Source organism: Muntiacus reevesi, chromosome 2 (assembly GCF_963930625.1).
Source record: "Muntiacus reevesi chromosome 2, mMunRee1.1, whole genome shotgun sequence".
NCBI classification, from domain to species: Eukaryota; Metazoa; Chordata; class Mammalia; order Artiodactyla; family Cervidae; genus Muntiacus; species Muntiacus reevesi.
In genome coordinates, this window is record NC_089250.1 from 272658482 (window position 1) to 272686336 (window position 27855).

Below are 27855 nucleotides of genomic sequence, written 5' to 3' on the forward strand. Positions count from 1 at the left end.
TCGATCTTCGTTCCCTGACCAGAGCTAGAGCCTGTGCCCCCTTCTTTGAAAGCACAGAGTCCTAACCACTGGACAACTGGGGACATCCCTATAATGTTTTTTCTGAAATAGTCTTTGCCTAATTTCTTTTTTGGGGCGTGGAGGGGTGGGTTAAGTGTGATTTCTCATTGGTTTTCCAATTTTCTACACAAAAATCCACAAGAAATAATGAGTCTTTGCTGATGCCTTTCACTTGCTCTAAGAGCAAAGGGAAAAAATTCCACAGGAGACTGAGTTTATCTTTCTGACGCAGGCAAGACGCTTAGGTGGATCTTGAGAAAACCCAGAAGGGAAAACTCCGGGGCCACCTCCTTGGAACCAGGAGAGGAGCCTGAAGGCACGAGGACTGAGGCATGTGAGTCTCAAACTGACCTAGGATACCAAGGAACTGAACTGGGACTTTCCCTTCCTCTGGAAATGTGACTCTGAAGTAGGCTGCCTCATCCTTAGCTTCCTGGAAAGTGGGGGGCGGTCGGGCCCATTCGCCCATTCTCTGCACCAGTAAGGTGCTTTGAAATCCCCTGTGAATCTCCGCCCAGGAAAACAAAAGGGTCCACAAGGGAGGGGTGGGGGAGGCGACGAGGATAGGAGGGGAGGGAGGCTGTGGGAGCCAGAGAGCCAGGGCTCTCTGCCCTGGGAAGAGAGGAGAGGAGGAGAGGGCAGAGAAGGGGAGGAGTAGGGATGGGGCGTGTAGGTGTCCAGCCTCAGGAAGAACAAAGCAGAAAAGGGGTGTGCACCATGCCTACCAGTGGCTGTTGGCTGCAGGGCGCCCTAAGCCGGGCATCTCCCAGGCAGCCCTAGACTGAGTCTTGGCCTAATTTCAAGAGGGATAAGAGTTTCACCATAATCAGAGCACAGGGAGTTTCTCTTTGGGTTTTTTTTTTTTAACCCACATGGAGATAAAATTACTGCATCTATTTGAAACAGATAGTGGGCTTAGCTTAAGAGGGAAAAAAGATCTTTATGTTGTACCGTTAAAGAAGAATTAACTAATAGGACAACTTTACCAGCCAAGCAGAGTTTTGAAAACTCTTCTGGGCGGAGGTCAGTTTACTTGTGGTTTGTGGGAAGGGGCTGTGAAATCCCCAGTCAAACCGCCTCTTAGTGGAAGGTTTCTGCTGCTCACCAGGAGCAGACATCCCAGGGAATGGTTTCAGTGCTTTTCTAAGTATAGGAAGCTGCAAGGACCCAGGTTCATGAAAACATTTCTCCTGAAAACATCTTCGTCTCTGAAGGCCAGTTCTGCCAGTTTTCCCAGGACAGTGTCTGCTTCATCCCCTCAGGGCAGCTGTAGGTCAGTGACCTCGGTGACTAATGCGAGGTTCTTGTAGAACTGGCTGGTGGGCAACTTTCTTTTATTTTTACAGTCCCTTCTCTTTTGGTCTTAATTTCAAGGTTTGGGAGGCATTTGTGACCAATTTGTCCCCCAGTGCTAGGAGCTGGGAATGCTCATTCCCAGGTCCGCCAAGGATTTCGTTGGTGGGCTACTCAATGTGCCATCACTAGTCTAGACCCTGTAACAGTAGCCAAAGGCTTTTGGACCTTCTGTCTCGCTATTCTGTTACAAGCCAAGAAATGATGGCCCTTAGTTATTTCTTTCCATATCTGGAGTTACACAACTACAGTCACTGATCTTAAAAGACTGGGTATTTGGACAGTAGTTTCAAATTATCGAATCATCAATTTGCTCAGAGACTAAGTAAGACATCTGGTATGCAGGAAACTATCATCCTGTGAAATAGGCAGGACACAGGCAGTGTAGCTAGTAACATTTATAAGGAAGGTGATGCATGTTTAAACTAAACTTCCATCAAGTGTGTCCCATTATCTCCCCAGTGGTCTGACCAGTCTGTTCTGTACCAATTGTTATTTTTAAGGGAAATGATATAACATTATTGTACATAAATTTTCACCAAAGATGCCTGCACGCACAAGGTGAATGGCGAGTCACCGTGATCCCTCACAGGACTGAGAAAGGAACCTTATGTTCCAAGGCAGTGGTCCTCAACTTTTTTGGCACCAGGGACTGGTTTCGTGGAAGACTGGTTTCCACAGACCTGGGGGAAAAGATACGAGCTGGAGATGGTTTCAGGATGATTCAAGTGCGTTACATTTATTGTGCACTTTATTTCGAATCATCATGCTATTATTATTATAGCAGCTCCACATCAGATCATCAGGCATTAGATCCCAGAGGTTGGGGACCCTTGTTCTAAAAAGTTACATGGGGACTTTCCTGGTGGTCCAGTGGATAAGACTCTGCACTCTTAATGCAGGGGGGCCAGGTTCGATCCCTAGTCAGGGAACTAGATCCCACATGCCACAACTTACCACCTAGCTCAGCCTAAATATATAAGATATATATTTAGAAATATACTAGAGTAAAACAGCAGTCATCCTCATCGGGGTGGATTACATTAAAAGGCATCAGGAATTGATATATAGAGTAAGGAACTATCCATCTCTCTCCATGAGTTCAGCACATACTCCAGGAATTATTCCTGCATCCAAAGGACTCTGTATCCTGGCCCATACCTGGGAAAATCCTGTTTCTGAAATGAGCACCCTTCCAGATTCTTGATACACTCCTGCCCTTATGGGTGGGAGAGGGCTCAGAATAAAACAGAAAATACTCAGAATAAAATAGAAGATACTCACCAGAGTCCTCTGGCTGCCAGGATGGGCGGGCTTGGTGACAGGGTCCCCACAGCCAGTACATGTGAGAAGGAGACAGCCAGGCACGGAAATAAAACCTTGTGATACTGTGACCTCACCTCCCCACAGAACCACAATTATTATTTCACCTGTAGCAGCAATGGCAGTACATGCTAGGGGAGCTGAGAATGTTTTTAAGCAATTCATCCCAGTTCTTGATTACCAAAAACAACAACATGTCTAGTGAGTATCTCCCAAAAGGCCATCGGGGTATGTAAGAACAGTCTTTTTCATGTCTGTGTCTCTAGAGCATTGAAGATCCTACAGAGAAAGATCAGGAAGCCCTGAGGGCTGAGCCATGAGGGACTTCCAGCAAAGCACGTCTCTCACGGCATCCTCTGCTGTCCTGAGAAGTTCTGTTAAAGACTCTAGTTCTTTCCTCTTGCTCAGACCCCTCTCAAGCTTCCAGACCCCTTCTAAGTTATGGGAAGAGAAATGGGATGACACAAAACACTGAGAAGGACTAGTGAACGGGGTAAAAGTGAAAGGAGAAATGATGTCAAGAATTGAAATATAAAAACATTAGGTAGCCGGCCAGCAACAGATGACTGGGTAAAGAAGATGCAGGAATACTGCTGCTGCTAAGTCACATCAGTCGTGTCCAACTCTGTGTGACCCCATAGATGGCAGCCCACCAGGCTCCCGTCCCTGGGATTCTCCAGGCAAGAATGCTGGAGTGGGCTGCCATTTCCACTACTCAGGCATAAAAAAGAATAACGTTTGACATTTACAGCAACATGGTTATGAATGGACTTAGAGGGCATTGTGCTGAGTGAACTAAGAAAGACAAATACTAGATGATATTGCTTATATGTTGAATGTAAAAAGTGTAACCTACAGATACAGAGAAGCTAGGTCTGAAGCAGACCTACAGATAGAGAGAACAAACTAGGGGTTACCAGTGGGGAGAGGGAAGGGGAGGGGCAAGATAGGAGTAGGGGAGTGAGAGGTACAAACTACTAGGTGTAAAATAAGCTACAAGGTATATTGTACAACATGGGGAATACATTCAGTATGTTATAATAACTCTAAGTAGAATATAACCTTTAGAAATTGTGAATCACTATATTGTACACCTGAAACATATAATATGGTACCTCAGCTTTTCTATCCCCCCAAAAATTAAATAGCATACTGTGTTTCAAATAAATGATTGAGACAAGACAGATAACCCACACAGCTGTTTTGCCAAAAGTTTGTTTTCTTTTCTTATTTCAAATTTATTTTTATTTGGAGGATAATTTGTTTACAATATTGTGTTGGTTTCTACCACATATCAACATGAATCAGCCATAAGTATACATATGTTCACTTCTCTTGAACCTCCCACCACATCCCACCCCTCTAGCTTGTCACAGAGCACCAGATTTGAGCTCCCTGCGTCATATAGCAAATTTCCACTGGCTATCTAATTTTACATATGGTAATGTATATGTTTCGATACTACTCTCTCAATTTGTTTTAGGTTCAAAGGATTTGTTAACAGCAACAAGAAAACCACTCGTTACACGCAAATAAAGTTTCAATTGTTTATAGATTATTCAACTTAATTAATTTCAATATACAGTCATTAGAAGAAAAGAAGTTAGAAACAAGAGAAGTAACAGCATATATATCACCAAGTTGGGCTGAACCGACATTCAGACTTGAACAGTGCTGGGAAGTTATGAATGACAGCAATGTAGAGTCCCAGTTGGGAAAGGGGTCCCAGGCAGTGTGTCCGCCCCACAGGTGAGACTTCAAATTGCAGTTTGAGGGCTCCTGCTTATAATCCCAGGCCACAAAATGGGATCATCAGTCTGTGTGCAAAAATGCAGCTCTGTGGAGGCTGGGTAGGAAGCCTCTGGGGGCTCAAGAATTCCAAGACCTACTACCTTATCTAAAGTGCTGCCTGACTTGCTATGCTTGGGGGCAGGCATGGAATCCAGGCCGTGTCGGAGCAGGTCAGGAGCAGGTCAGAAGCCTGCTCTCCTGCTACTGAACCCTGAGCAAGACTTCCTTCATTTTAATTTCCTTAACAGCATGGTAGGCACTAAGTTAACTTAAGGTTTTCTGAAGCTGTGTAAGGAACACGTAGAGAATAACAGCATAATTATAAATCATTTATGGACTATATCCTCAAAGAGGTGGACTATAATTCCCAACTCTTTTCAGTGTTGCCTGCTTTAATTACTTGCTTTTAAAACAGTATAGTCTGACTATACATAAAATAGATGAACAAGGTCCTACTGTATAGCACAGGGAGCTATATTCAATATCTTGTGTTAAAACATAATGGAAAGAATACGAAAAAAAATGTACATGTATGTATAACCAAATCACTACTGTATAGCAAAGATTAACATTGTAAATCAACTATACTTCAATTTAAAAAACTAAATGCAACTCTGCATTTTTTCTCTGCTACCTTTGTGGAGAGAATTTCTCGGTCCAGAGGTTGGTTTTCATTTTTATTTTTTAATTTTCTTTTTTCATGTTTTTAATTATTGAAATATAGTTGATTTACAGTGTTCTGTTAGGTTGGGGTGTACAGCACAGTGATTCAGTTTTACATATATATATTCACACCCTTGGGCTTCCCTTGTGGCGCAGCTGGTAAAGAATCGCCTGCAACACGGGAGACCTGGGTTCGATCCCTGGGTTGAGAAGATCCCCTGGAGCAGGGAACAGATACCCACTCCAGTGTTCTGGCCTGGAAAATTCCATGGACTGCATAGTCCATGGGGTGCAAACAGCTGGACACAACTGAGCGACTTTCACTATTAACATCCTAATCTTGTCAACAACCGTACGGTTTTGAAACTCTGAAGAAGAAAGACAGCAAGACTATTACTGCTGATCCTTATCACATATCCTCGCCTGACTATATAAACTCTCCCTGCTCCCTGCTCACCAGGCACAGTTCTTGAGGTGCTAGGCTACTGTATCCCCACTTTGCCTGGAAAAGTTATAAAGCTACTTTTTCTTTCTCTTCCATAACTCTGCCTCCACGTTTCAGTTTGGCCTTGGTGCACCGAGAGCCAAGAATATGGCATCAATATAACCTCTGGGTTCTTGTTCAATTAAAGAGCAACCCAGACCTCTGACTTGACTTAATTATTTAGAACAACATTCCTTCAACACATACCGATTTCTCTAGGATGTGACAAGACCATACACAACATAGCCACAAATGGACACGCAGGACCCTTCAACATCATTCAAAGGTATACACGCCAAGGTTCTTGGGCCTTTGTTATTGTCTTTATTATTATTAGTTTAATATTCCTAATGTTCCATTTTCAACTATAGCATGTGTATTTATCATTTTTGACTTTTGCCTGTTGCTACAGTTTATGGTGACAGAGTTGAAGCTTACTTCAGACCTCTAATTGTGCAATACTGTCAAGACCCATCCTTCCCCATTATCACTGATTTAAGACTCCCGCTAGGTCCCTTGTTTACCTGGGGGAAAGCCAGACACAGACCGTCCAAAATTCCGTTCTTTGGCCTATCATTGAGTACCCGCTGCTGGCCCCGCCCACCGCGCCCCGAGACCCCCGCCTCCCTACCCGGAGGTCCCCACGCAGGCCCCGCCCACCGCGCCCGGGGTCCCCACGCAGGCCCTATTCTCTCCACGGCCCGCCCTCTTACGGCCTCGCCCCGCCTAGGCCCCGCCCCCCAGACCGCTCAGCCTTTTTACTCCTCGTGCGCGCAGTTTCTCACACACCCGGAAGCTGACAGAAGAAAGCTGAAAGAGAGAAGGTTTCACTACGCAGCGTGAGTTTCTGTCTTTTTAGTCAAATCTGAGCCTCGCAATTTCCTTTCTTCTGTACCCGGGGTCTCAGGGTCGCTACAGACCATGAATCCCCGCGCCCGCCCCACCACCCCCCAGCAAATTCAGATGTCTCCACAGGTACTTAACCTTTCTGTTTAAAGTCGCTCTGGAACCGGTTCCTGCCTTCGGTCCGCTTAGACGCTGCCTTTCGCACCTCTTTCCAGCTTAAAACCCTTCACTGACCACACTGACCCCTCTGCCCCTCCTGCACCGCATAAAATTCCCTCCCATGAGGTGGAAAACGCACCAGCACCCCCAACCTCGCCCTCTCGGCCCCTGAGGTCAGCTCCGGTCACCCCACTCTTGGAGAGGCTGCGTCTTCTCCCGGTCCTGAGACCCCCAACCTTCCCAGCCCCATTGTCCTCGCGTCTCCTCAGGCCAGTTCTTCTGCCCCGCAGGCGTTCCCTTCATAGTGACCTTTCCTCTAAACCCGTGTTGGCAGAGGTGACAGGGGTCAGCCATGTGACACCTATGATCTTCGGTTCCAAATTCCACCCTCTGGAAAACAGGCTCTTGCGGGAGGGGGGCTTCTTATTCAGTCGCCATCCCTGTAAATTGTGGGCGAGGGGGGTCAGGAGAAGCAGACAGAGACTCCGAGAGAAATAGAAAGTTGAGAAAAGCTTGAGGGAGAAGCGATGGCAATGAAGAGGACTGGTGAGGCACTTGGAAGAGACCTTCTTGAAAGAGAATCTGCCTTGAAGGTAGCGGGTGGGGAAAGGAGAGAAGTTTGGAGAAAAGCAGGATCTCCGGGGAAATGAAGGTGAGCAGAATAGGAGAGGGGCCCTTGCTCAGCGGTAGCAGCGGGGAAACAGTGGTGAAGCGCGTCATTCTGATGGTGCAGGCGAGAGAGTGAGACTTGGAGTCTTGATGGTGCTAGGACAGAAGAAGACCTGGACGGAAATCTGCCCCCAAGGATTCGGGGCAGCGGGGGAGACGGGGGGCGGGGGGGGTGGAGGAGGGGAGGGGTAGGGGGGCGCTGGTGCGGAGGGGGTCGAGGGGAATGTCACAGGGGTAAGAGGGAGGGAGCGGAGAGGAAGCTCAGATGGGAGAAGAAAGAGGCAGAAATATTAATACTTGGAGATTTAGGACAGTCAGATTGGGGCAAAAAGAGCAACAGAGAGAAGTAATGAGTGGCAGAGTGGGCAGGGCTGGTGTGACAGGAGAAGTAAAAGGGCAGTAACAGCCCAGAGCAGAGGGGAACAAAAGGACAGAGAGAGAGAGGGAAAAAAAGAAATAGAGAGATAAACAGAATGACAGGGGAACGCGTATTAGTGAAGAAAGAGGAGTGACCTGGACCCATGTGAGTCAGTTGGATATAAATTTGGATGTAAATGGATATAAACTATTGTTGTGATATCATGACTTTATAACCTGATAAATTTAAAAGTTTGTATAGATGATGAGAATTGCAAAATTCCACTCTCTAATGCTTCTGTGTTTTTTATTTATTTTTATCAGAAGATAACTTCCATTTGCAATCCTTCAACCAGAGACATGGAATAGGATGTGTGTATGTGTTTGGAGCAAGAGAAAATTGTCACTTCATGATGCCTGTTTAAAGGAAAATTACAACTCCTATTTCTGGTCATTTTTTTCATTGTTCTTTTTGTAGCTTCAACTAAATCTTATCATTCAATTTCTATTTTCCTATGCATAGTAACTTCTGAAGTTGCTTTGCTGAAATTGCTGGGCATCCTGTAATCAACGCATATGATTTTCTAAATTTATATTCATAATATTTTCTGACTTTGAAACCAGAATTGTGTAGGATATATATATATGTAAAATATATAATTGTGTAGGCTATATATGTGTGTGTGTGTGTGTATAATGGTGTAGGCTCTATATATATGTATATATAAAATGGTGTAGGCTCTCTCTATATATATATATATATATGTATGTATATATAATTGTGTAGGCTATCAGTTCAGTTCAGTCGCTCAGTCAGTCTGACTCTTTGTGACCCCATGGACTGCAGCACACCAGGCTTCTCTGTTCGTCACCAACTCCTGGAGCTTGCTCAAACTAATGTCCATCAAGTCAGTGATTCCATCTAACCAATCTTTCCCAGCATCAGAGTCTTTTTAATGAATCAGTTCTTCGCATCAGGTAGCCAAAGTATTGGAGTTTCAGCTTCAGCATCAATCCTTCCAATGAATATTCAGGAATGATTTCCTTTAGAATTGACTAGTTGAATTTCCTTGCAGTCCAAGACACTCTAAAGAGTTTTTTCCAACACCACAGTTCAAAAGCATCAATTCTTCGGTGCTCAGCTTCCTTTATAGTTCAACTATCACATCCACACATAACTACTGGAAAAACCATAGCTTTGACTAGACAGACCTTTGTTGGCAAAGTAATGTCTCTGCATTTTAATAAGCTATCTAGGTTGGCCATAGCTTTTCTTCCAGGAAGCGAGCATCTTTTAATTTCATGGCTGCAGTCACCATCTGCAGTGATTTTGGAGCCCAAAAAAATAAAGTCTGTCACTGTTTCCATTGTTTCCCCATCTATTTGCCATGAAGTGATAGGACCGGATGTCATAATCTTCATTTTTTTAATATTGAGCTTTAAGTCAACTTTTTCACTGTCCTCTTTAACTTTCATCAAGAGGCTCTGTAGTTCTTCTTCAATTTCTGCCATAAGAGTGGTGTCATCTGTGTATCTGAAGTTATTGACATTTCTCCCAGCAATCTTGATTCCAGTTTGTGCTTCATACAGGCTAGCATTTCTCATGCTGTACTCTGCATATAAGTTAAATAAGTAGGGTGACAATATACAGCCTTCACATACTCATTTTGCAATTTGGAAGCAGTCTGTTGATCCATGTCTGGTTCTAACTTGTTTCTTGACCTGCATACAGGTTTCTCAGGAGGCAGGTGAGGTGATCTGGTGTTACCATCTCTTTAAGAATTTTACACAGTTTGTTGTGATCTACACTGTCAGAGGCTTTGGCATAATCAGTAAAGCAGAAGTAGATGTTTTTCTGGTATTCTCTTGCTTTGTTGATGATCCAAAGGATGTTGGTAATTTGACCTCTGGTTCCTCTGCCTTTTCTAAATCCAGCTTGAGCATCTGAAAGTTCACAGTTCACATACTGTTGAAGCATGGGTTGGAGAATTTTGAGCATTACTTTGCTAGCATGTGAGATGAATGCAATTGTGTGGTTTTGAACTTTCTTTGGCATTGCCTTTCTTTAGGATTGGAATGAAAACTGACCTTTCCCAGTCCTGTAGCCACTGCTGAGTTTTCCAAATTTGCTGACATATTGAATGCAGCAATTCCACAGCATCATCTTTCAGGATTGGAAATAACTCAACTGGAATTCCATCACATCCACTAGCTTTGTTCATAGTGATGCTTCCTAAGGTCCACTTGACTTCACATTCCAGGATGTCTGGCTCTCGGTGAGTGATCACACCATCATGATTATCTGGGTCATGAATATCTTTTTGTATAGTTCTTCTGTGTATTCTTTCCACCTCTTCTTAATATCTTCTGCTTCTGTTAGGTTCATACCATTTCTGTCCTCTATTGTGCCCATCTTTGCATGAAATGTTCCCTTGGTATCTCTAATTTTCTTGAAGAGATCTCTAGTCTTTCCCATTCTATTGTTTTCCTCTATTTCTTTGCATTGATCACTGAGGAAAGCTTTCTTATCTATCCTTGCTATTCTTTGGAACTCTGCATTCAAATAGGTATATCTTTCTTTTTCTCCTTTTCATTTAACTTTTTTCTCAGCTATTTGTAAGGCCTCCTCAGGCAACCATTTTGCCTTTTTGCATTTCTTTTTCTTGGGGGTGGTCTTGAACACTACCTCCTGTACAGTGTCACGAACCTCCATCCATAGTTCTTCAGGCACTCTGTCTATCAGATCTAGTCCCTTGAATCTATTTGTCACTTCCACTGTATAATCATAAGGAATTTGATTTAGGTCATACCTGAATGGTCTAGTGGTTTTCCCTATTTCCTTCAATTTAAGTCTGAATTTGGCAATAAGGAGTTCATGATCTGAGCCACAGTCAGTTCCCGGTCTTGTTTTTGCTGACTGTATAGAGCTTCTCCATCTTTGGCTGCAAAGAATATAATCAGCCTGATTTCAGTGTTGACCATCTGGTTATATCCATGTGTAGAGTCTTCTCTTGTGTTGCTGGAAGAGGGTATTTGCTATGACCAGTGCATTCTCTTGGCAAAACTCTGTTAGCCTTTGCCCTGCTTCATTTTTGTACTCCAAGGCCAAATTTGCCTGTTACTCCAGGTATCTCTTGACTTCCTACTTTTGCATTTCAGTCCCCTATGATGAAAAGAACATCATTTTTGGGTGTTAGTTCTAGAAGGTCTTGTAGGTCTTCATAGAACTGTTCAGTTTTAGCTTCTTCAGCATTACTGATTGGGGCATAGACTTGAATTACTGTGATATTGAATGGTGTGCCTTGGAAACGAACCAAGGTCATTCTGTCATTTTTGATATTGTACCCAAGTACTGCATTTTGGATTCTTTTGTTGACTATGAGGGCTACTCCATTTCTTCTAAGGGATTCTTGCCCACAGTAGTAGATATAATGGTCATCTGAATTAAATTTGCCCATTCCAGTCCATTTGAGTTCACTGATTCCTAAAATATCTTGCCATATCCTGTTTGACCACTTCCAATTTACTTTGATTCATGGACCTAACATTCCAGGTTCCTATACAAAACCCCTTAAAGACGGCAGAGTAGAAGGACGTGCACTCATTTTCTCCTTTGAGAACTCCGTAATTACAACTCGCTGCTGAATAACCATCAAGAGGAGAATGTTGGATCCCACCACAAAGAGATACTGCACATCCAAGAGCAAAGGAGAAGCCCCAGCAAGACGGTAGGAGGGGTGAAATCACATTGAGAATCAAATGCCATACCCGCCAGAGATGCTTGGAGGACTCAAACAAAACCTTGTGCACACCAGGACCCAGAGACCCCACAGAGTGTAGTGTGTGTGTATGCACACACACACACACACACACACATGTATCTAGATATGTATATATGTGTGTATATGTATATATGTATACATATATTACAAAATTGTGTAGGATATACATGTGTGTGTAGGATGTATATATGTGTGTGTGTATTATATATTTGGTTGTGCCTGGTCTTCATTGTGGTATGTGAACTCTTAGTTGCAGTACATGAGATCTAATTCCCCCACCAGGGATTGAATCCAGGCTCCCTGAATTGGGAGCTCCAAGTCTTAGCCACTGGACCACCATGGACGTCCCTTTGTAGGGTTTTGGGTTTTTTGGGGTTTTTTAAATTACAAATTGTTTCCCTTTTAAATTTGTTTCAGGTTTAGAGAAAACCTGTGACTTTCTTCTTTTTTCTTATATATTGGAAATATTCTTTGGTAACTAGTAAAGAATTTTAGACTGTCTCCCAATGGATATTGGGTAAAGATGTCCATGGTCTTTTATTTTAAGAGCTGGAAGCTGATTTCACCTAGTTAGTCTGATACTCCGTTTTCTTTGCTTTCACGTGATCTATTGCAACATGAGCCATGAGCTCCTAAGCAGATGTCTCCAGTCACGTCCTGGGAGCTAACCCTTTTCTCACAGTTCCCTCTGCCCTGGTCATGTTCACCTTTTCTCTGCTCCCAAACATCAACACCTTTTCTGTCTCAGATCTCACCTCCTGCTTGACTCTTTGTCTCTAAAGCATTGCTGCTCTGGCCCTTTCTTCTCCTTCAGGTCTTGGCCAGAGCTGTCTCCCCACCTTCTCCTGCTCATCTTCTGAAGTTTCCTTCACCTACTGTTCTCTGTCTCATGACCCAGGTTTTACTGCTCCCACATCAGTCTCCTCTATCGGAAATGCTCTTCTTCATCAATTATCTTGGGTTTTTCCTGTTTCCCCTCCATTGGAGGGTGCCTGGTCTCCATCTTCTTTCCAGGACACCTGTGACACTTCCCTTCGGGAAGATTTCGATGCTGGGGACTGGAGTTGGGTGGAATACTCCTCAGGGAAGAACGAGGAGCTTGGGCAGGTGATGAGATTAGTCCCCATATTTGTTGTGGAAATTTCAACTTGAATTGAACTAAACCTGCTATGACTACTTATTTACTCAAAATAAGAGCAAAATTATATGCACTGAAGCTTAGCCACAGAACCAGTGTCCCCCATGCAGTGTCCTGAGGTGTCCCCGTGTTCATTCCACTGTGTCTCTGCTCCACTATAGCCCCCCGGTCTTCCAAAAATGTGTGCTTCTGGGGTGAGCTGCCATCTTGGATGGGAGCCTTGCCTTGCAGCAGTTCATCTGCTCAGAGTCAGGGATACTGACTACACTTTGCTAAGGATGCAGAGAAGCTTAGGAGCGTGGGGATGGGCATGAAGGAGGGCCCACCCCTTGGAGCTGAGATACCTTGCAATTTTCTCTGAGTGGGGAGGACAGGAGACAGGGAGAGCGGGGCTGTCTTTCTCTCTCTTTTGGTCTCCATGACTTCCTCACCAAACACAATCCAGCCAACCCTCAAACGCCTTTAAAACTAGACTCCGTTGTGTCCCTAGTTGCTGGTGAGGTTTCCAGGCAGGGCCTAATTCTTGATCTCCGTAATGAATGCCCAGTGTCCTGCTGTTTGCAGCACTGTCCACACCTGTTGCAGTGCCTCTGCATATGGGTGCCTTTTAGCCTGATTTGTTAATGTGTGCCTGAGGTGTGTGTGTGCTCAGTCACTTAGTCATGTCCGACTGTTTTGCAGCCCCACAGACTGTAGCCTACCAGGCTCCTTTGTCCATGGAATTTTCCAGGCAAGAATACTGGAGTGGGTTGCCTTTTCGTTCTCCAAGAGATCTTCCCCACCCAGGGATCGAACCCACATCTCTTGCATCTCCTGCATTGGCAGGCAGATTTGTTACCATTAGTGCCACTTGGGAAGCCTGGAGGAAATGTCAAGACCTGCGGAAAAGTGGAGGAAAGACTTTAGGGGTCTGCAGGAGGGATATGGCAGCACAAGTGTGGGCCTCCAGGGGAGCCCATTGAGCTGTGTGAGCGCCCGTCCCATGCATGGCTTGGGGTTCAAGGGGTGTGTGGAACTTTTGGAAAGGGGCATCTGGCTGGAGCATCTAGACGTGGGTTCACAGGGAGCTATGGGGCTGTGTGGATCGGGCTTGGTGCCATAGTGTCTTTTCTCAGGTTCCCTGGGATGCAGAGGCTGAGATTGAGTTGTTGGTTTTGTTTTTTGAGGTTGAGATTTTCAGGCATGGGTTTCATAGGGAAAGCCATGATCATACCTGAAGAGGAATGAGGAAGTAGAATTAGGAAAAGGAATGTTATCTTGTATTGTTAACCAAAGCCTGAGTGGCGCCCACAGGGAGCTCTGGGAGCAGGAGGATGGCTGCCTTGGCCCTGGGGGGGCAGGGGGTGGATTCAGGAGGTGCCCCCCAGCACTCACTCCAGACCATGGATTTTGTGGGGTCTTTTGGTGCTGGTTTAGTCCCTAACTCATATCTGACTCTGTGACCCCATAGACTGTAGCCCACCAGGCTCCTCTGTCCATGGGATTTTCCAGACAAAATTACTGGACTGGATTGCTATATCCTTCTTCAGGGGATCTTCCCGACCCAGAGATCGAACCCACATCTCTTGCATTGGCAGGTGACTTCTTTACTGCTGAGCCACCAGCAAAGTGTGGGGTCTTTGTGGGGGGGTGGGCAGAAATCATTGTGCCACCCATAGTGTAGTTACGGAGAACATCTCAGAGGTCATTTTGTGGGTTATCTTTGGTATTTTGGGATATTTGGGGGTTGCAGCAAAGTTTCAGGTGCATTTTGGAAGACACAAAGGAGAATTTGGAATGTTTCCTGGGAAGATGTCGGGGTCTCATTGGCATCACTGGCCAAAGCTCTGTTTTGTTAGTAGATTTTGGAGGTGACGTGCTCAGACTGGGGTCACCGTGAAAGAAAACATGGTGTCATGTCTAGTGGTCTTCATGAGTATCATTCCATCGTGAATGCATGAGTCATGGGGGCTTGGAATGTTTGATGGGGTTGTATAGCAGGTAAGGGGATGGCTCTGCAGTTTCTGGGGAGTGTGTCAGACCCCAGGGAAGTCTGTAGGTTTGTTTGAGTCCAGAAGGGAAATGATGGGTGTTAAGACTCACATGGCAGAGAGTTCTCATCAGCGAGGACCTGCTGGGTATGGGACCAACGGGAAAAGGACTGCGAGGATTCGTGACTCAGGGAAAGATTGTTCAGCCGATCAGGGGCAGTCACAGTGGAGAGACGTCAGCCTCAGGAAGACCCAGCTGCTGTTGTCTTACTGCCAGATCAGTGGTGGTCACTCTGCCGCCTCTGCCTGCCCGTCCCGGAACTCACACACACGCAACACAGTCACAAGGAAGCTGCGGTGCGGAGGGGCAAGGTGTTTTAAACTATATGTGGAATAAGCATATTTCTTTGAGGAGGAGGGCTGCTGTGTTCTGGGGAGGAAATAGGAAGGGGGACAGTGTATGGGAACTCAGAGCCCTGCAACAGCAGGAAAGCTCAGGAAAGAGGTGAAGGAAAAGCTCTGTTCCTACTCACCAGTGCTCAGCAGCTAGCCCAGTAGAAGGGGGTGAGGTATCGGGACCCCGTTTAGAGAAAGGATCTTGTTTTTCTACTCAACACCCACTCACTCTCTGTGCACATGTCTTCATTGTCTTCTCTAGAATGGCACTCACGGTGGTGTCCCCATTGGATGACCTGAGGAAGTAAAGTGTTTTCTCTCTTTGTGCCCTGACGGCCTCAGCTTCTCCTCCACCGTTCTGTCAGACATCACTTCCCTGCTGTTCTTCTCACTGTTGGTTTGCACAATCCCAGTAAAGCCAGTCAAGTCAGCATTTCAGGCTGTGATTTTTCTTCAGCTAATATCAATGTAGCTCAGTCGGTAAAAGAGTCTGCCTGCAATGCAGGAGACCTGGGTTCAGTTCCTGGGTTGGGAAGATCCCCTGGAGAAGGAAATGGCAACCCACTCCAGTATTCTGCCCTGGAAAATGCCATGGACAGAGGAGCCTAGCGGGCTACAGTCTATGGGGTCACAAAAGTTGGACACGACTAAGCCCACAGTACACACACACACACACCATATCAATGCAGAGTGAGAAACCTTAGATTCCAGGAACCTTTTTCCAATTAAGTGTCAAGGCAGCCAAGAGCCTCCTCCTCTTTCTGTGGATTGTTTTATATTATGTTTGACTGCACAGCTTTGGGGCTCCTTAGTTCCCCTACCAGGGATCGAACCGGGGCCCACAGCAGTGAAAGCTGGTGAGTCCTAACCATTGGACTGCCAGGGAAGTCCCAGTGTTTGGCTTTCCTGTTGCCAGAATGGGTCTGCTCAGCCTGGAGCAGCTACCGCTGGGATGAGCTCACTGCCATCCTAGTTGAACTTGCACATGACCTTTGCACCTTTGGAGGGCAGGGAGCATTGTCTAAATGGAGGACCCTCGGCTCCACCATCCTCAGCTGTTCCTGTTCGGCCCATCCTCACTCCTCCAGGGCAAAGAACCTCTGCACACGTCAGTCTCCCAACATGGAGAGATGGCAGAGCGGAACCAGTGTGACTTTGTGTCCGTCTCATTTGCGTATTCACTACATAAAGAGTGTATGACATATTTTTAATTTGTGTGTGTGTGCACTTTGTTGCTCAGTCATGTCCAACTCTTTGTGACCCCGTGGATAGTAGCCCACCAGCCCCCTCTGTCTGTGGGATTCTTCAGGCAAGAATACTGGAGTGGGTTGCCATGCTCTCCTCCAGGGGATCTTCCCAACCCAGGGATCGAACCCTGGTCTCCTGCATTGCACATGGATTCTTTATCATCTGAGCCACAACGGAGGCTGGTTTTTTAATATTTATTGGGGTATGATTGATTTTCAGTGTTGTGTTAGTTTCAGGTGTTTAGCAAAGTGAATTGTCAAATACATACATCTGCTCTTTTAGATTCTTTTCCCATGTAGGTCGTCACAGAGGACTGTGCTCGACAGTTAAGGCTTAATTTGCTATCTATTTTATATATAGTAGTATGTATGTGTCAGTTCCAGTCTCCTAGTTTATCCCTCCCCCTCTTACCCTTTGATAATTATAAGCTTATTTTCTACGTCTGTAACTCCATTTCAGTTGTATAGATAAGTTCATTTGTAGCCTTTTTTTTAAGATTCCACATATGATTGATATCATACAATATTTGTCTTTCTCTGTCTGACTTACTTCACTCAGTGTGAGAATCTCTAGGTCCATCTGTGCTGCTGCAAATAGCATTACTTTTTTTTTTTAATGACTGAGTAATTTTCCATAAATGATGGAAACAGGGGCTTCCCTGGCTCTGCAGTGTTTAAGTGTTTAAGAGTGTTTAAGACTCTGCACTTCCTGGGACTTCCCTGGTGGTCCTGTGGTTAGGACTCAGTGCTTCCACTTCAGGGGCACAGGTTTGATCCCTGGTCAGGGAACTAACATCCCGCATGCTGCCTGGTGCAACACCCCACCCCCACCCCCCCAAAATGGAGACAAACCCACCTTGTCACTTAGTCATGCAAGTCAAATGCCTCAAAGCGAAGGCCTGGTGTGTGGACATGGATTCTCCCCGACACCCACTGCTCTCCTGACGCCCCCATCACACCAGCTCTGCCTTGTCCCCGTGTGGCTCATCGCAGCTGGAGAAAAACACACCCCCGAACTGACTGGTCTCGCTTCAAATTCCTGGCTGCTCCCTCACATTCCCTGTGTGTCTGCTCCATACCTTTCCTGTGGAGCTCCTCAAAAGTCCACCTCCGCCTCTCCCATCTGTTTTCCTCAAAGACCCTGTGTCTTCTCCACTGAGCTCCGGGAGCAAAGGAAAGAGATCTCCTCTAACTGCCCCAACCGTCAGCCTCAGGGCCTGTGCTCTCTCCTTAATAATTGACTGGGAATAGTCTGAAACTGCCTCTGGCTGTTGCTGGCCCTGAAATTGTGCCCCGGTTGCCAGCTCCTCCCTCAGGGTCAGGGCTGTGTGGCATCATGGATTTTTACTTCTCGGAAGTTACTTTGATCAACATTCAAACATGGTAGCATTGTCTCTCTGAAACACAAAGACGGGGACTCACATATACCCACACCTTTTTATATGCTCGGTTCTTTCCTCTTTAAATATGTGTTCTCAGTTAGCTACATTTTCCTCTCCTATTAAATGCCATGAAGTACTGCTGCAGAAGAATGGGGGTGCGAGAGAATGGTCATGTCCCAGGGGAAATCTTAGGATAGGTCTCCAAGTAAGGGCCCCTGGCTTCCTGCAGGAAAGAATTCAAGAGAGAGACGTAGAGTGAGCCATGCTGTGCCGGGTTGCCCAAGATGCCTGGGTCATGGTGGAGAGTGCTCATGAAACGTGGTCCACTGCAGAAGGGAATGGCAGACTCCTTCAGTATCTTTGCCTCGAGAACCCCAAGAATGATAAAGCGGGTTTATTGAGAGAAATACACATTCCATAGGCAGAATATGGTTGTCTCTGAAGGGGAGACTGACCCTGGGCTGTGGGCATACTTAGTTTTTATGAGCTGGGTAATTCGTGCACTGTGTGGGAGGATTTTTCCAGCTATTTGGAGGAAAATGCAGAAGTTCATTTTGGTAGTTATTTCACAGTGTATGCGTATATACATATGTCGAATGTCACATTGTGCACCTTAAATATACATGATATTTATTTGTCAATTATACCTTAGTAAAACTTGAAAAGAAAAAGGTGCAAGGTATGCTGTGCTTGCCTCTGCTGAGTGGTGCTCATCCGGGCTACACATTACATTGATGAGGCATTTTGCAAATACATTTGTGCCCTGACCAGAAATTCCCCTTTGAAAAGTCCATATGGGGCTCAGCCTCAATGGTATGTAAGGGGCCTTGGTGCATCTAGCATTGAGCATCAGGACTCTTGAGTCCTTCCATCCTGAGGGCTGAGATCTGGGCTGAGGGTGAGGTTGCTCTGCCCTGAGTGGGGCTGGACCAGGGCCTGCTGTGTGACCTGAGGGGATCGTGGGGTCATCGGAGGTGCCCCCTGCTGCTGTGTACCTGAGGCCTCACCAGGAGGGGAGTGTGATCCGAGGGAAAGTGCGGGAAAGTCCCGTGTTGGTCTCTGTGCAGGAGTTGCCTGTCCTGAGTCCCTCCTGAGACAGTGGGCACAGGGGACTGTCTGTTCCACACGGTGAGGGCTTCCCTGTGTGGGGGCACCGGAAGGGGGTGTGTTGACTCTAAGCATTAAACAGCATGTTTTCAACTTTCAGGATAGACCTCTAAGACTCATGTTGCCTGAGGAAGCCCAGAAGAGGAGGAAGGTGAAAGAAGGAAGAGTCTGGAATGGCTCTTTCTCAGGTGAACTCATATTCTTGGTTGATTATTCTGTTTCTCCTTTCTTTTCTTTTTTAATTAATTTTTTTTTTTTTTTGAATACAGCTACTTTGCAATGTTGTGTTAGTCTCTGCTATTCTCCTTCCTTCTTTGCACTTGCTAATCTCTGACTCAAGAAGTAGCCTGCTTGATTCCTATTCATTCACACTCACCCAGGGCCTTCTCTCAGTCACTGACACGTACCCTTAGATTCCATCTGTGACTCAGTTTTCTACTCTGTAAAATGAAAATGATCTTTCTCTGATGAGTTACTACATTGACAACAAGTTAATTCATGAAAAGCATCTAGAGTAATGCTTCCGTGGTAGCTCAGATAGTAAAGAATCTGCCTGCAATACTGCAGACCTGTGTTTGATCCTTGGGTCAGGAAGATCCCCTGGAGAAGGAAATGGCAACCCACTCCAGTATTCTTGCCTGGAGAATCCCAAGGACAGAGCCTGGCGGGCTATGGGTCCATGGGATCACAAAAGAGTCAGAAACGACTGCTACTACTCCCACTACTACTACTAGAATAATTCATAACATACAGAAAGTGTTCAAAAACTTGTAGTCATTGCTGTTAATCATCGTCACAGTTTTTAGATTTTGAGCTTTCTTTAACACCTCTGTAGAGATGACCCAGTGTTGAATTTCTGTTTGTGTATTTCACGTGTCATACAGAAAAATGAGAAATTCACATTGATCTGGAGGCCACTGTAATCTCCTATGAGAAAGCAATTAGAGATGCACAATTTGCTCTAAATACCTTTACATGAATCTGTCAGAATACACACTTCAACTGAATCAATCCTCTTCTCATTTTGTATGAAGATAAGAGCTCTTCTTATGACGCCATTGGTGATATGTGTTTTCATTTCAGCAGCAGTTGACTGTCGAGGACGTGGCCATTGAATTCACTCCTGAGGAGTGGGAATGCCTGGCCCCTGCGCAGAGGACTTTGTACCGGGACGTGATGCTGGAGACCTACAGGAACCTGCTCTCTGTGGGTGAGGATCACTTCCCTCTCAAGTTGGGATCTGTCCTTGGGTATCTTTACATTTTCCCTTGCATGCCTTTTGGGAGCCCCTGCCTTGCTTGGCTGAGCTCGAAGCCCTATTGAATCAGAGGCCAAAAGCTTCATAATGTGGCATGAGGACTTTGAAATTGCCCTTTCCTCATTTGATCTGCCCATGTTTTGATACCTCGAGGGTGGGTCCAGAGTTTAAAAATGCATAAAGCCTGTAGCAAACTTAAAACCTACCCTTCCCTGTTTTGAAATTTTTATTTATTATTTTTTGGCTGTGCTGGGTCTTTCTTAGTTGCAGTGATCAGGGGCTCCTCACCAGTTTCTGTGCTTGGGCTTCTCATTGTGACTTCTCTTGCTGCAGTAGGCAGACTCTAGGGCGCAGGGGCTCCGCAGTTGTGGTACATGGGCTTAGTTGCTCTGCAGTATGTGGGATCTTCCTGAACGAAGAATTGAACCTGCGTCCCCTGCACTGGCAGGCAGATTCTTAACCACTGAGCCACCAGGGAATTCCCACTTACCTTTTTACTACAAGCAAGATGTCTGCATATTACACTCTTCCCTGTGCATTCACTTGATCTTAGCCAAAAGGCTAAGAACCGATTCCCCTGTGCATTCAGAAGGAGGCAAGCTGTGGATTGAAGGGTTTTCCACAACCCCCCCATAATGTCCTCACTCCTCAGCTGAACAAAGAGCTGGGGTTCTGGAAACAATATAGCATGTGATGTTTCTTTCTTGCAATTAGCAAGAAATTTCTGTTTCTGAACTGAATATTCTTATCTCCATTTTGGAGTAAAGAAAAGAGAGCACTGAACCCTGGAGAGGGAAGTGAAAATAGCAAAAGAGAAAAAGAAAAAAAGAAAGAAAAAAATGACTAGAGGGGTGGAAAGTACCAGGTGTAGACACAGGTCAGATCTCAGATGAACAGCGAAGAAGCCACACCATTAATAGTTTCAGGAAATCTCTCCCCAAGTGGAAGAGTTCTGTGGGAAAAGAGTTTATTTTTTGGTAAACTCTCAGAGGAAATTGTTGTTCTCCCCATCTTTTCACTCTGTTCTTTAGTATGTAAAATGTATCTCGCCCTCCAGTGGTGCCACAGATCCTACAGAGACAAAGGCAAGATCTTTGTGTGATCTACAACAGCCTGTCTTTTGACTCCTGTCAGCTTTGTCGCTTGACTTTGAGGAACGTGGGAGGGCTCTTTCAGAGGGGTCTACTGCCCCTGCGTCTCCATGTCTGCGTGTGCTTTCATTGGCTGCTCAGTTCTTGGTCCCTGCAAGTAAGAGCTGCTCTGTAGCACCACACTCAGCACCTGTCCTAGTTCCATCCCTACTCGCTGTTCTAGGAAGATGTAGTCAGCAGGTAGGAAACCACTGGTGCTCTCTGATTCCATCTCTCACCCCAGAACCTACTCAGAGCTGTCTCAAGCCCCATCTGCCTGCTCAGATCCCTCAGCCCTTCCTTCTGGGATTGTTACTTAGGAGAACTGTGAAGACAGTAGGCAGATCTTCTCTTTGATCCTTGGTCCTACATGGGGAGCATATGTCGGCCTTTGAGATTCTTAACTCAGTGTCTGTGAGGAGAGACAGACACTGTCTTGTATTTTCATCACTCTTCCACTGTTCTACCTGGTCTGGGAATGTAGACTTTTCCTGATTTTCTATTGTCTTAAGTTACCTCTGATGATTGCCTTTGAAATACACATTCTTAGGATCTGAGATTTTATCCTATTTTTTTTTTTGCTGTGATAATAACACTTTTAGGGGATAGACAACTTTTAGGGACTCTCCCTATGGAGTGGGGTTATTTGGTGACAGAAAATTGCCCCCCCATCTCGAGATTTTTTTTCTTTTAATTGAAGTATAGTTGATATGCAATATTGTATTGTCTTCTGATGTAAAACAAGGTAAATTCAGTTATACATATGTATACATTCTTTTTTTTATTGTGTTTATCACAGGATATTGAATATAGTTCCCTGTGCTGTACAGTAGGACCTTTTGTTTATCCGTCCTATATATAATAGCTTGCATCTGCTATTTGCAAACTCCCAACCTGTCCCTATGCACGCACACTTGGCCACCAGAAGTCTCTTCTGTATGTCTCTGAGTCTGTTTTTGTTTCATAGATAAGTTCGTTTGTGCTGCATTTCAGCATACAAGTGATATCATATGATATTTGTCTTTCTCCGACTTATTTCGCTTAGTATGATAATCTCTAGGTCCATCCATGGTGCTGCAAATGGCACTATTTCATTCTTTTTTATGGAAGAGTAATATTCCAGTGTGTGTGTGTGTGTGTGTGTGTGTGTACTTATATGTGTAGACACTCAGCATCTTTATCCATTCATCTGTTGATGGTCATTTAGATTGTTTCCATGTTTGGCTACTATAAATAGCGCTGCTGTGAACATAGGGGTGCATGTATATTGAAAAGAGTCTTTTTTACTTATTTTTCATTTTTAAAGTTTTTTATTTTTGCCACACCTCAGAGCTTGTGGGAACTCAGTTCCCTGACCAGGAATCAAACCCAGGCCATAGCAGTGACAGTACCAAATCCTAAACACTAGACCACCAGGGACTCCCAGCATCACACTCCTGCTTCTCTCACTTTCTTTGTAATTCGGGGTTATGTACATAGCCTTCTAAGTCTTGTGCCCTCATTTGAAAAATAATGGTAGTTTACCTCAGGCTTTTAAAACAAATAAGTACTGTTAGATAGCTTATATGTAATAATGTTGCACATTTTATAGAAAAACTCTTAAGTTACTGTTGTTTAATGAGATATATCTACTTTGTCATGTTTTGTTATGCCATATCCCTTTGTGTGCATTATATTTTATATGCTTTTATTTTACAGTTTGTCCTCAACAATGCAGTCTGTGACCTTAGTTAATATATATCTTAAGCACATACTTCATATTACATATCTGAGGACAATAAGCTGGAGAATTAAAGGGCACTGCATAGATAAGAAATTGCTCTGCTTGGTTATTATATAATGGCGATCATGAAATCATGTGACTTTTGGCTTCTTTCTTCAGTTTCTGTTCTTTTGTTGTTCATTCGCAAAGTCGTGTCCAACTCTTTGCGACCCCATGAACTGTAGCACACCAGCCTCCTCTGTCTTTCATGATCTTCTGGAGTTTGCTCAAATTCATGTCCACTGAGTCAGTGATGCTATCTAACCATCTCATCCTCTGCCACCCCTTTCTCCTTTTGCGTTCCGTCTTTCCCATAATGTTATATATTTTCCTGACCTGATATTTTAGAAGTCAGTTATGTCAATACCTTTTACAGTTTTCATATTGTGTGCCCTTTCCAAGGTAAAATTCTCTTCTTAGGAAGAGTGTTTAGAATTCCATAGAACATAATGTTGTACAACATGGTTACTTATTACTCGTTGTTTTACTACAATAGTAAAGGGTTACTTTACTAGAATAGAAAGGGTTACTAGAATAGTGTGTTTATTAATTTTTATTGTGATTTACAGTTGATGGTCTTTCAGAACATATTATGCAATATAACTGACATTTACTTGTTAATGTTATAAAATGCCTATTTTTCATGGGAATTGATACTTTTATAACAGGTAATTGAGGAAAATATTTCATTTTTTAAATATCCTTATTAAATTCTTTCTCAGTGCTGTATTTGTTTTGCAATTCTAAACTGCCATTTATTTAGGTTACTTGTTAGATAAGCTTGTTTTGGATTATTTACCATTATATTACTTATTTTAGGTATTAAATTTATATACAGTAATGATGTATATACTGTATGCAGATTATGTATAATAAGCATGTGGAAAATATGTCTAATATATTTCTCTTCAGTTACAGTCAATATGTATATGTTTTGGGTTCATGGACATGGGATTAGCCATTTTTTAAGAGCTAACTTAAGTTTACACAACCTGAGTGTTTTTGTCATACAGTGTTTGAAATGAGGCTACCCTAAAATCAATTTGAATTTCATGTGATCACACCTTCTTTATTAAAGAATCCTATTTCTTCAAAATTTGAAGATCGTGGTTGGGAAGTTTCATAACTACCTTCAGTGTAAGTGTTATTTTTGGTATAATATGTTTTCAATATAAAATATTTATGAATTATAATTAATAATATACCGATGATTTTTTTGTATTTTGTAGATATCTCTCCCATACATATTATCAAGAAATTACAACCAAAGGAGAACACTAACTCAACAGATACATTCCAAACAGTGATTTTGGGAAGACATGAAAGCCATAGAGTCAAAGATTTTTACTTAAGGGAAATGCAAGGCAATATGCTTGAGTTTGAGTGTCAGTGGAGAGATGATGAAAGAAATTACAAAGGAGTGCTTGTAACCCATGATGAAAAGTTCACCGATAGAAAAGATCAATGTGGTAGAAGCAATGCAGGAAACAAACCAACTGAAAATAAACTTGCATTAAGCTTTCAGGATGAATTGCAGATATTTCGAATGGAAAGGAAAATTTTTGAATGTAATCAAGTTGAAAAGGTTATCAACAATAGTTCCTCAATTTCAGCTCTCCAAAGAATTCCTTCTAATGTCCAAACCAACACTTCTAACATGTATGGGAATGATTTTATCCATTCTTCAATACTGACAAAAGAACATAAAGTACATAGGGAAAAACCTTACAGGTGTAATGACTGTGACAAAACCTTTACTCATGTCTCACACCTCACTAAACATCGGGTAGTCCATACAGGAGAGAGGCCATACAAATGTGATACATGTGGCAAGGACTTCAGTCAGAGTTCGAACCTTGCAACTCATCGGAGAATTCATACTGGAGAGAAACCTTACAAATGTAATGAGTGTGGCAAGGTTTTTAATAGAAAATCAAATCTTGAAACTCATCAGAGAATTCATACTGGAGAGAAACCATACAAATGTAATGTATGTGGCAAAGCCTTTAGGGTGTGTTCAAGCCTCAGGAGCCATCAAGTAATCCATACTGGAGAGAAGCGTTACCATTGTAGTAAATGTAACAAGGCTTTTTCCCGTAATTCCAAGCTTCTAAAACATCAAAGAATTCATACTCGAGGGCAGCCCTACAAATGTGATGCATGCGACAAAGCCTTTATTTTGCGATCAAGCCTAATCAACCATCAGGTAGTACATACTAGAGGGAAGTCTTACCCATGTAATGAATGTGGCAAGACGTTCATCAAACGTTCACACCTTAGGCTTCATGAGAGAATTCATACTGGAGAGAAGCCATACAAGTGTACTGAATGTGGCAAGGGCTTCAGGCAATGGTCTGATATCAGAATTCACCAAAGAATCCATGCTGGAGAGAAACCTTTCAAATGTAGCGAGTGTGGCAAATCCTTTACTCGAAGTTCGCACCTCACTAGACATCAAACCATCCATACTGGAGAGAAACCATATAAATGTGAGGTCTGTGACAAGGTCTTCAGTCGGAATTCACATCTTGCAGGTCATCGAAGAATTCATACCGGGGAAAAACCTTACAAATGTAATGAGTGTGAGAAAGCCTTTAGTGATCGTTCAAGCCTAACTTACCATCAGGTAATTCATACTGGAGAGAAGTCTTACAAATGTAATGAATGTGGCAAAGCTTTTATTAAGCCTTCATATCTTAGGCATCATGAGAGGATTCATACTGGAGAAAGGCCATACAAGTGTACTGAATGTGGCAAGGCTTTTATCAAGCCTTCGCATCTTAGGTATCATGAGAGGATTCATACTGGAGAAAAACCATACAAGTATACTGAATGTGCCAAGGCCTTTCAGCAATGGTCTGACATCACTATTCACCAAAGAATTCATGCTGGAGATAAATCATAGAAACATAGCAAGTGTAGTGTGGCAAATCCTTTAGCCTTTGAAGCCTCAGTAAACACCAGGTGACCCATACTGGAAAGAAACTTTACAATGAATGTGGCAAGGCTTTTAGCCGGTGTTCACACCTTAGGCTTCATGAGAGGATTCATACTGGAGAGAAATCATACCAATGTATTGAGTATGGCATAGCCTTTAGACAATAATCCTACCTCAGGATTCACCAAAGAATTCATTCTGGAGAGAAACCTTACCAATTCCATGAGTGTGGAAAAACTTTTGCTCAGGGCTTACACCTCACTAATCATCAGATAATCCATAATCCATACAGGCTTACAGATGTACTGAGTTTTGCAAGACTTTTAGCTATTGCCTTAAACTCCAGGTTCACCAAGTAGTCCATACAAAAAATATAATGAATGTGGCAAAGTTTCAAATTATTCCTCACTTTTCATTAAATAAAGGGATCTGTATTCTGGAGTGAAAGCACACAAGTGTAGTGTGTGGTAAGGATTTTACCCATATAGCAAACGTTGGGGGAAGATACAGGATTGACACCTTCAAAATGCAATGAACATGGTAAAGACTTTCCCTTGAATTCAAATATTATGCAACAACAGGCTCTATATTGGAGAGAAATCACTAGACTTTAGAATATACATCCTTGAGAGAAGCCACCAAAAAATAATGTGCATGCTAGTTAACAGTTCAAGATGGTGGAGTAGAAGGACAAGTGTTCATCTTCTCCTGCAAGAACACCAACATTGCAACTAGCTGTTGAACAACCATCAACAGGAGAACATTGGTCCAAAGATCCAGAAGCCACAAGGAGATGGTAGGAGGGGCAGAAACACTATAAAATCAAATCCCATACTGGCTGGGTGGGCGACCGTACAAACTGAAGAGCAATAATACCAAAGAAGTTCTCCCACTCTAGGGAAAGTTCTGAGCCCCACCTTAGGCTTCCCAGCCTGGGGATCTAACAAAGGAACTGGGAATAGCCAGGGAATCTGACTTTGAAGGCCAGCGGGATTTGATTATAGAACTTCCATAGGACTGGGGGAAACAGATTTCACTCTTGGAGGGCACAAACAAAATCTTGGCATGCACCAAGACCCAAGGGAAAGGAGCAGTGACCCCACAGGAGACTGAACCAGACCTACCTGCTGGAGTTGGAGGGTCTTCTCTGGAGCCATGGGTCAAAAATGGCTCACCATGGGGGCAGGGTCACTGACAGCAGCAGTCTGGGAAGGTCCCCCTTGGTGTTAGTCCTCTTGGAGGTCGCCATTAACCTGACCATAAACCCCAGAGCTGGGTCGCCTCAGGCCGAACAACCAACAGGGAGGGAGCACAACCCCACCCATCAGCAGATAATTGGATTAAAGTTTTACTTGGTAAGGCCCTGCCCACCAGAGTGGACCCAGTTTTTCCCACTCAGTCCCTCCCATCAAGAATCTTACACAAACCTTTTAGCCTCATCTACCAGAGGGCATATAGAAGAAACAAGAAGAACCACAATTCCGTAGCAGCTATAACAAAAGCCACATTACTCTAAGTTAATTAGGATGAAAAAGAAGACATATCACAGATGAAGGGACAAGATAAAACCCCCAAAAAACAACTAAATGAAGTGGAGATAAACAACCTTCCAGATTATTCATGATTCAGAATAATCATGAAGATGATCCAGGATCTCAGAAATATAATGAGAAGATGCAAAAAAATGTTTACCGAAGAACTAAAGAACAGACCAACAGAGTTGAACAATACAGTAGAAAGAATCAATAGGAGAATAACTGAGGCAGAAGAACAGATAAATGACCTGGAGGACAGAATGGTGGAAATCACTTCGGCAGAACAGAATATTGGGGGCGAGGGGAAAGGAATGAAAAAAAAAAAAAAAAAGCCTAAGAGACCTCTGGGACAACATTAAATACATTAATATTTGCATGATAGGGGATCCCAGAAAAGAGAGAGAAAAGGAACCAGAGAAAATATTTGAAGAGATAATAGCTGAAAACTTCCCTAACATGGGAAAGGATATAGTCAACTAAGTCCAGGAAGTGCAGAGTCCCAGGC

The 27855-nt window shown here is 43.8% G+C and overlaps 1 protein-coding gene and 1 non-coding gene across 9 annotated transcripts; both read left to right on the forward strand.

Annotated features, from left to right (window-relative positions):
* The first annotated feature begins 2272 nt into the window (after positions 1-2272).
* Positions 2273-2345, forward strand: TRNAK-CUU (transfer RNA lysine (anticodon CUU)). The gene has a single exon. It is a non-coding gene; the product is annotated as a tRNA-Lys (tRNA).
* A 4127-nt stretch (positions 2346-6472) lies between these two features.
* LOC136161652 (zinc finger protein 160-like) lies at positions 6473-27700 on the forward strand. 8 transcript variants are annotated; one of them, XM_065926669.1, is made up of 5 exons: positions 6490-6513; positions 11259-11433; positions 18828-18915; positions 19811-19937; positions 24107-27700. In XM_065926669.1, exons 3-5 carry the CDS (start codon positions 18901-18903, stop codon positions 25780-25782), a joined length of 1818 nt encoding a protein of 605 aa, XP_065782741.1. In that variant the 5' UTR covers positions 6490-6513; positions 11259-11433; positions 18828-18900; the 3' UTR covers positions 25783-27700. The 8 variants fall into 8 exon arrangements, with proteins under 8 accessions (XP_065782747.1, XP_065782741.1, XP_065782746.1 ...); XM_065926674.1 differs by having other exon boundaries at positions 19814-19937; XM_065926670.1 differs by lacking the exon at positions 6490-6513 and adding an exon at positions 6526-6649.
* Positions 27701-27855: the final 155 nt, after the last annotated feature.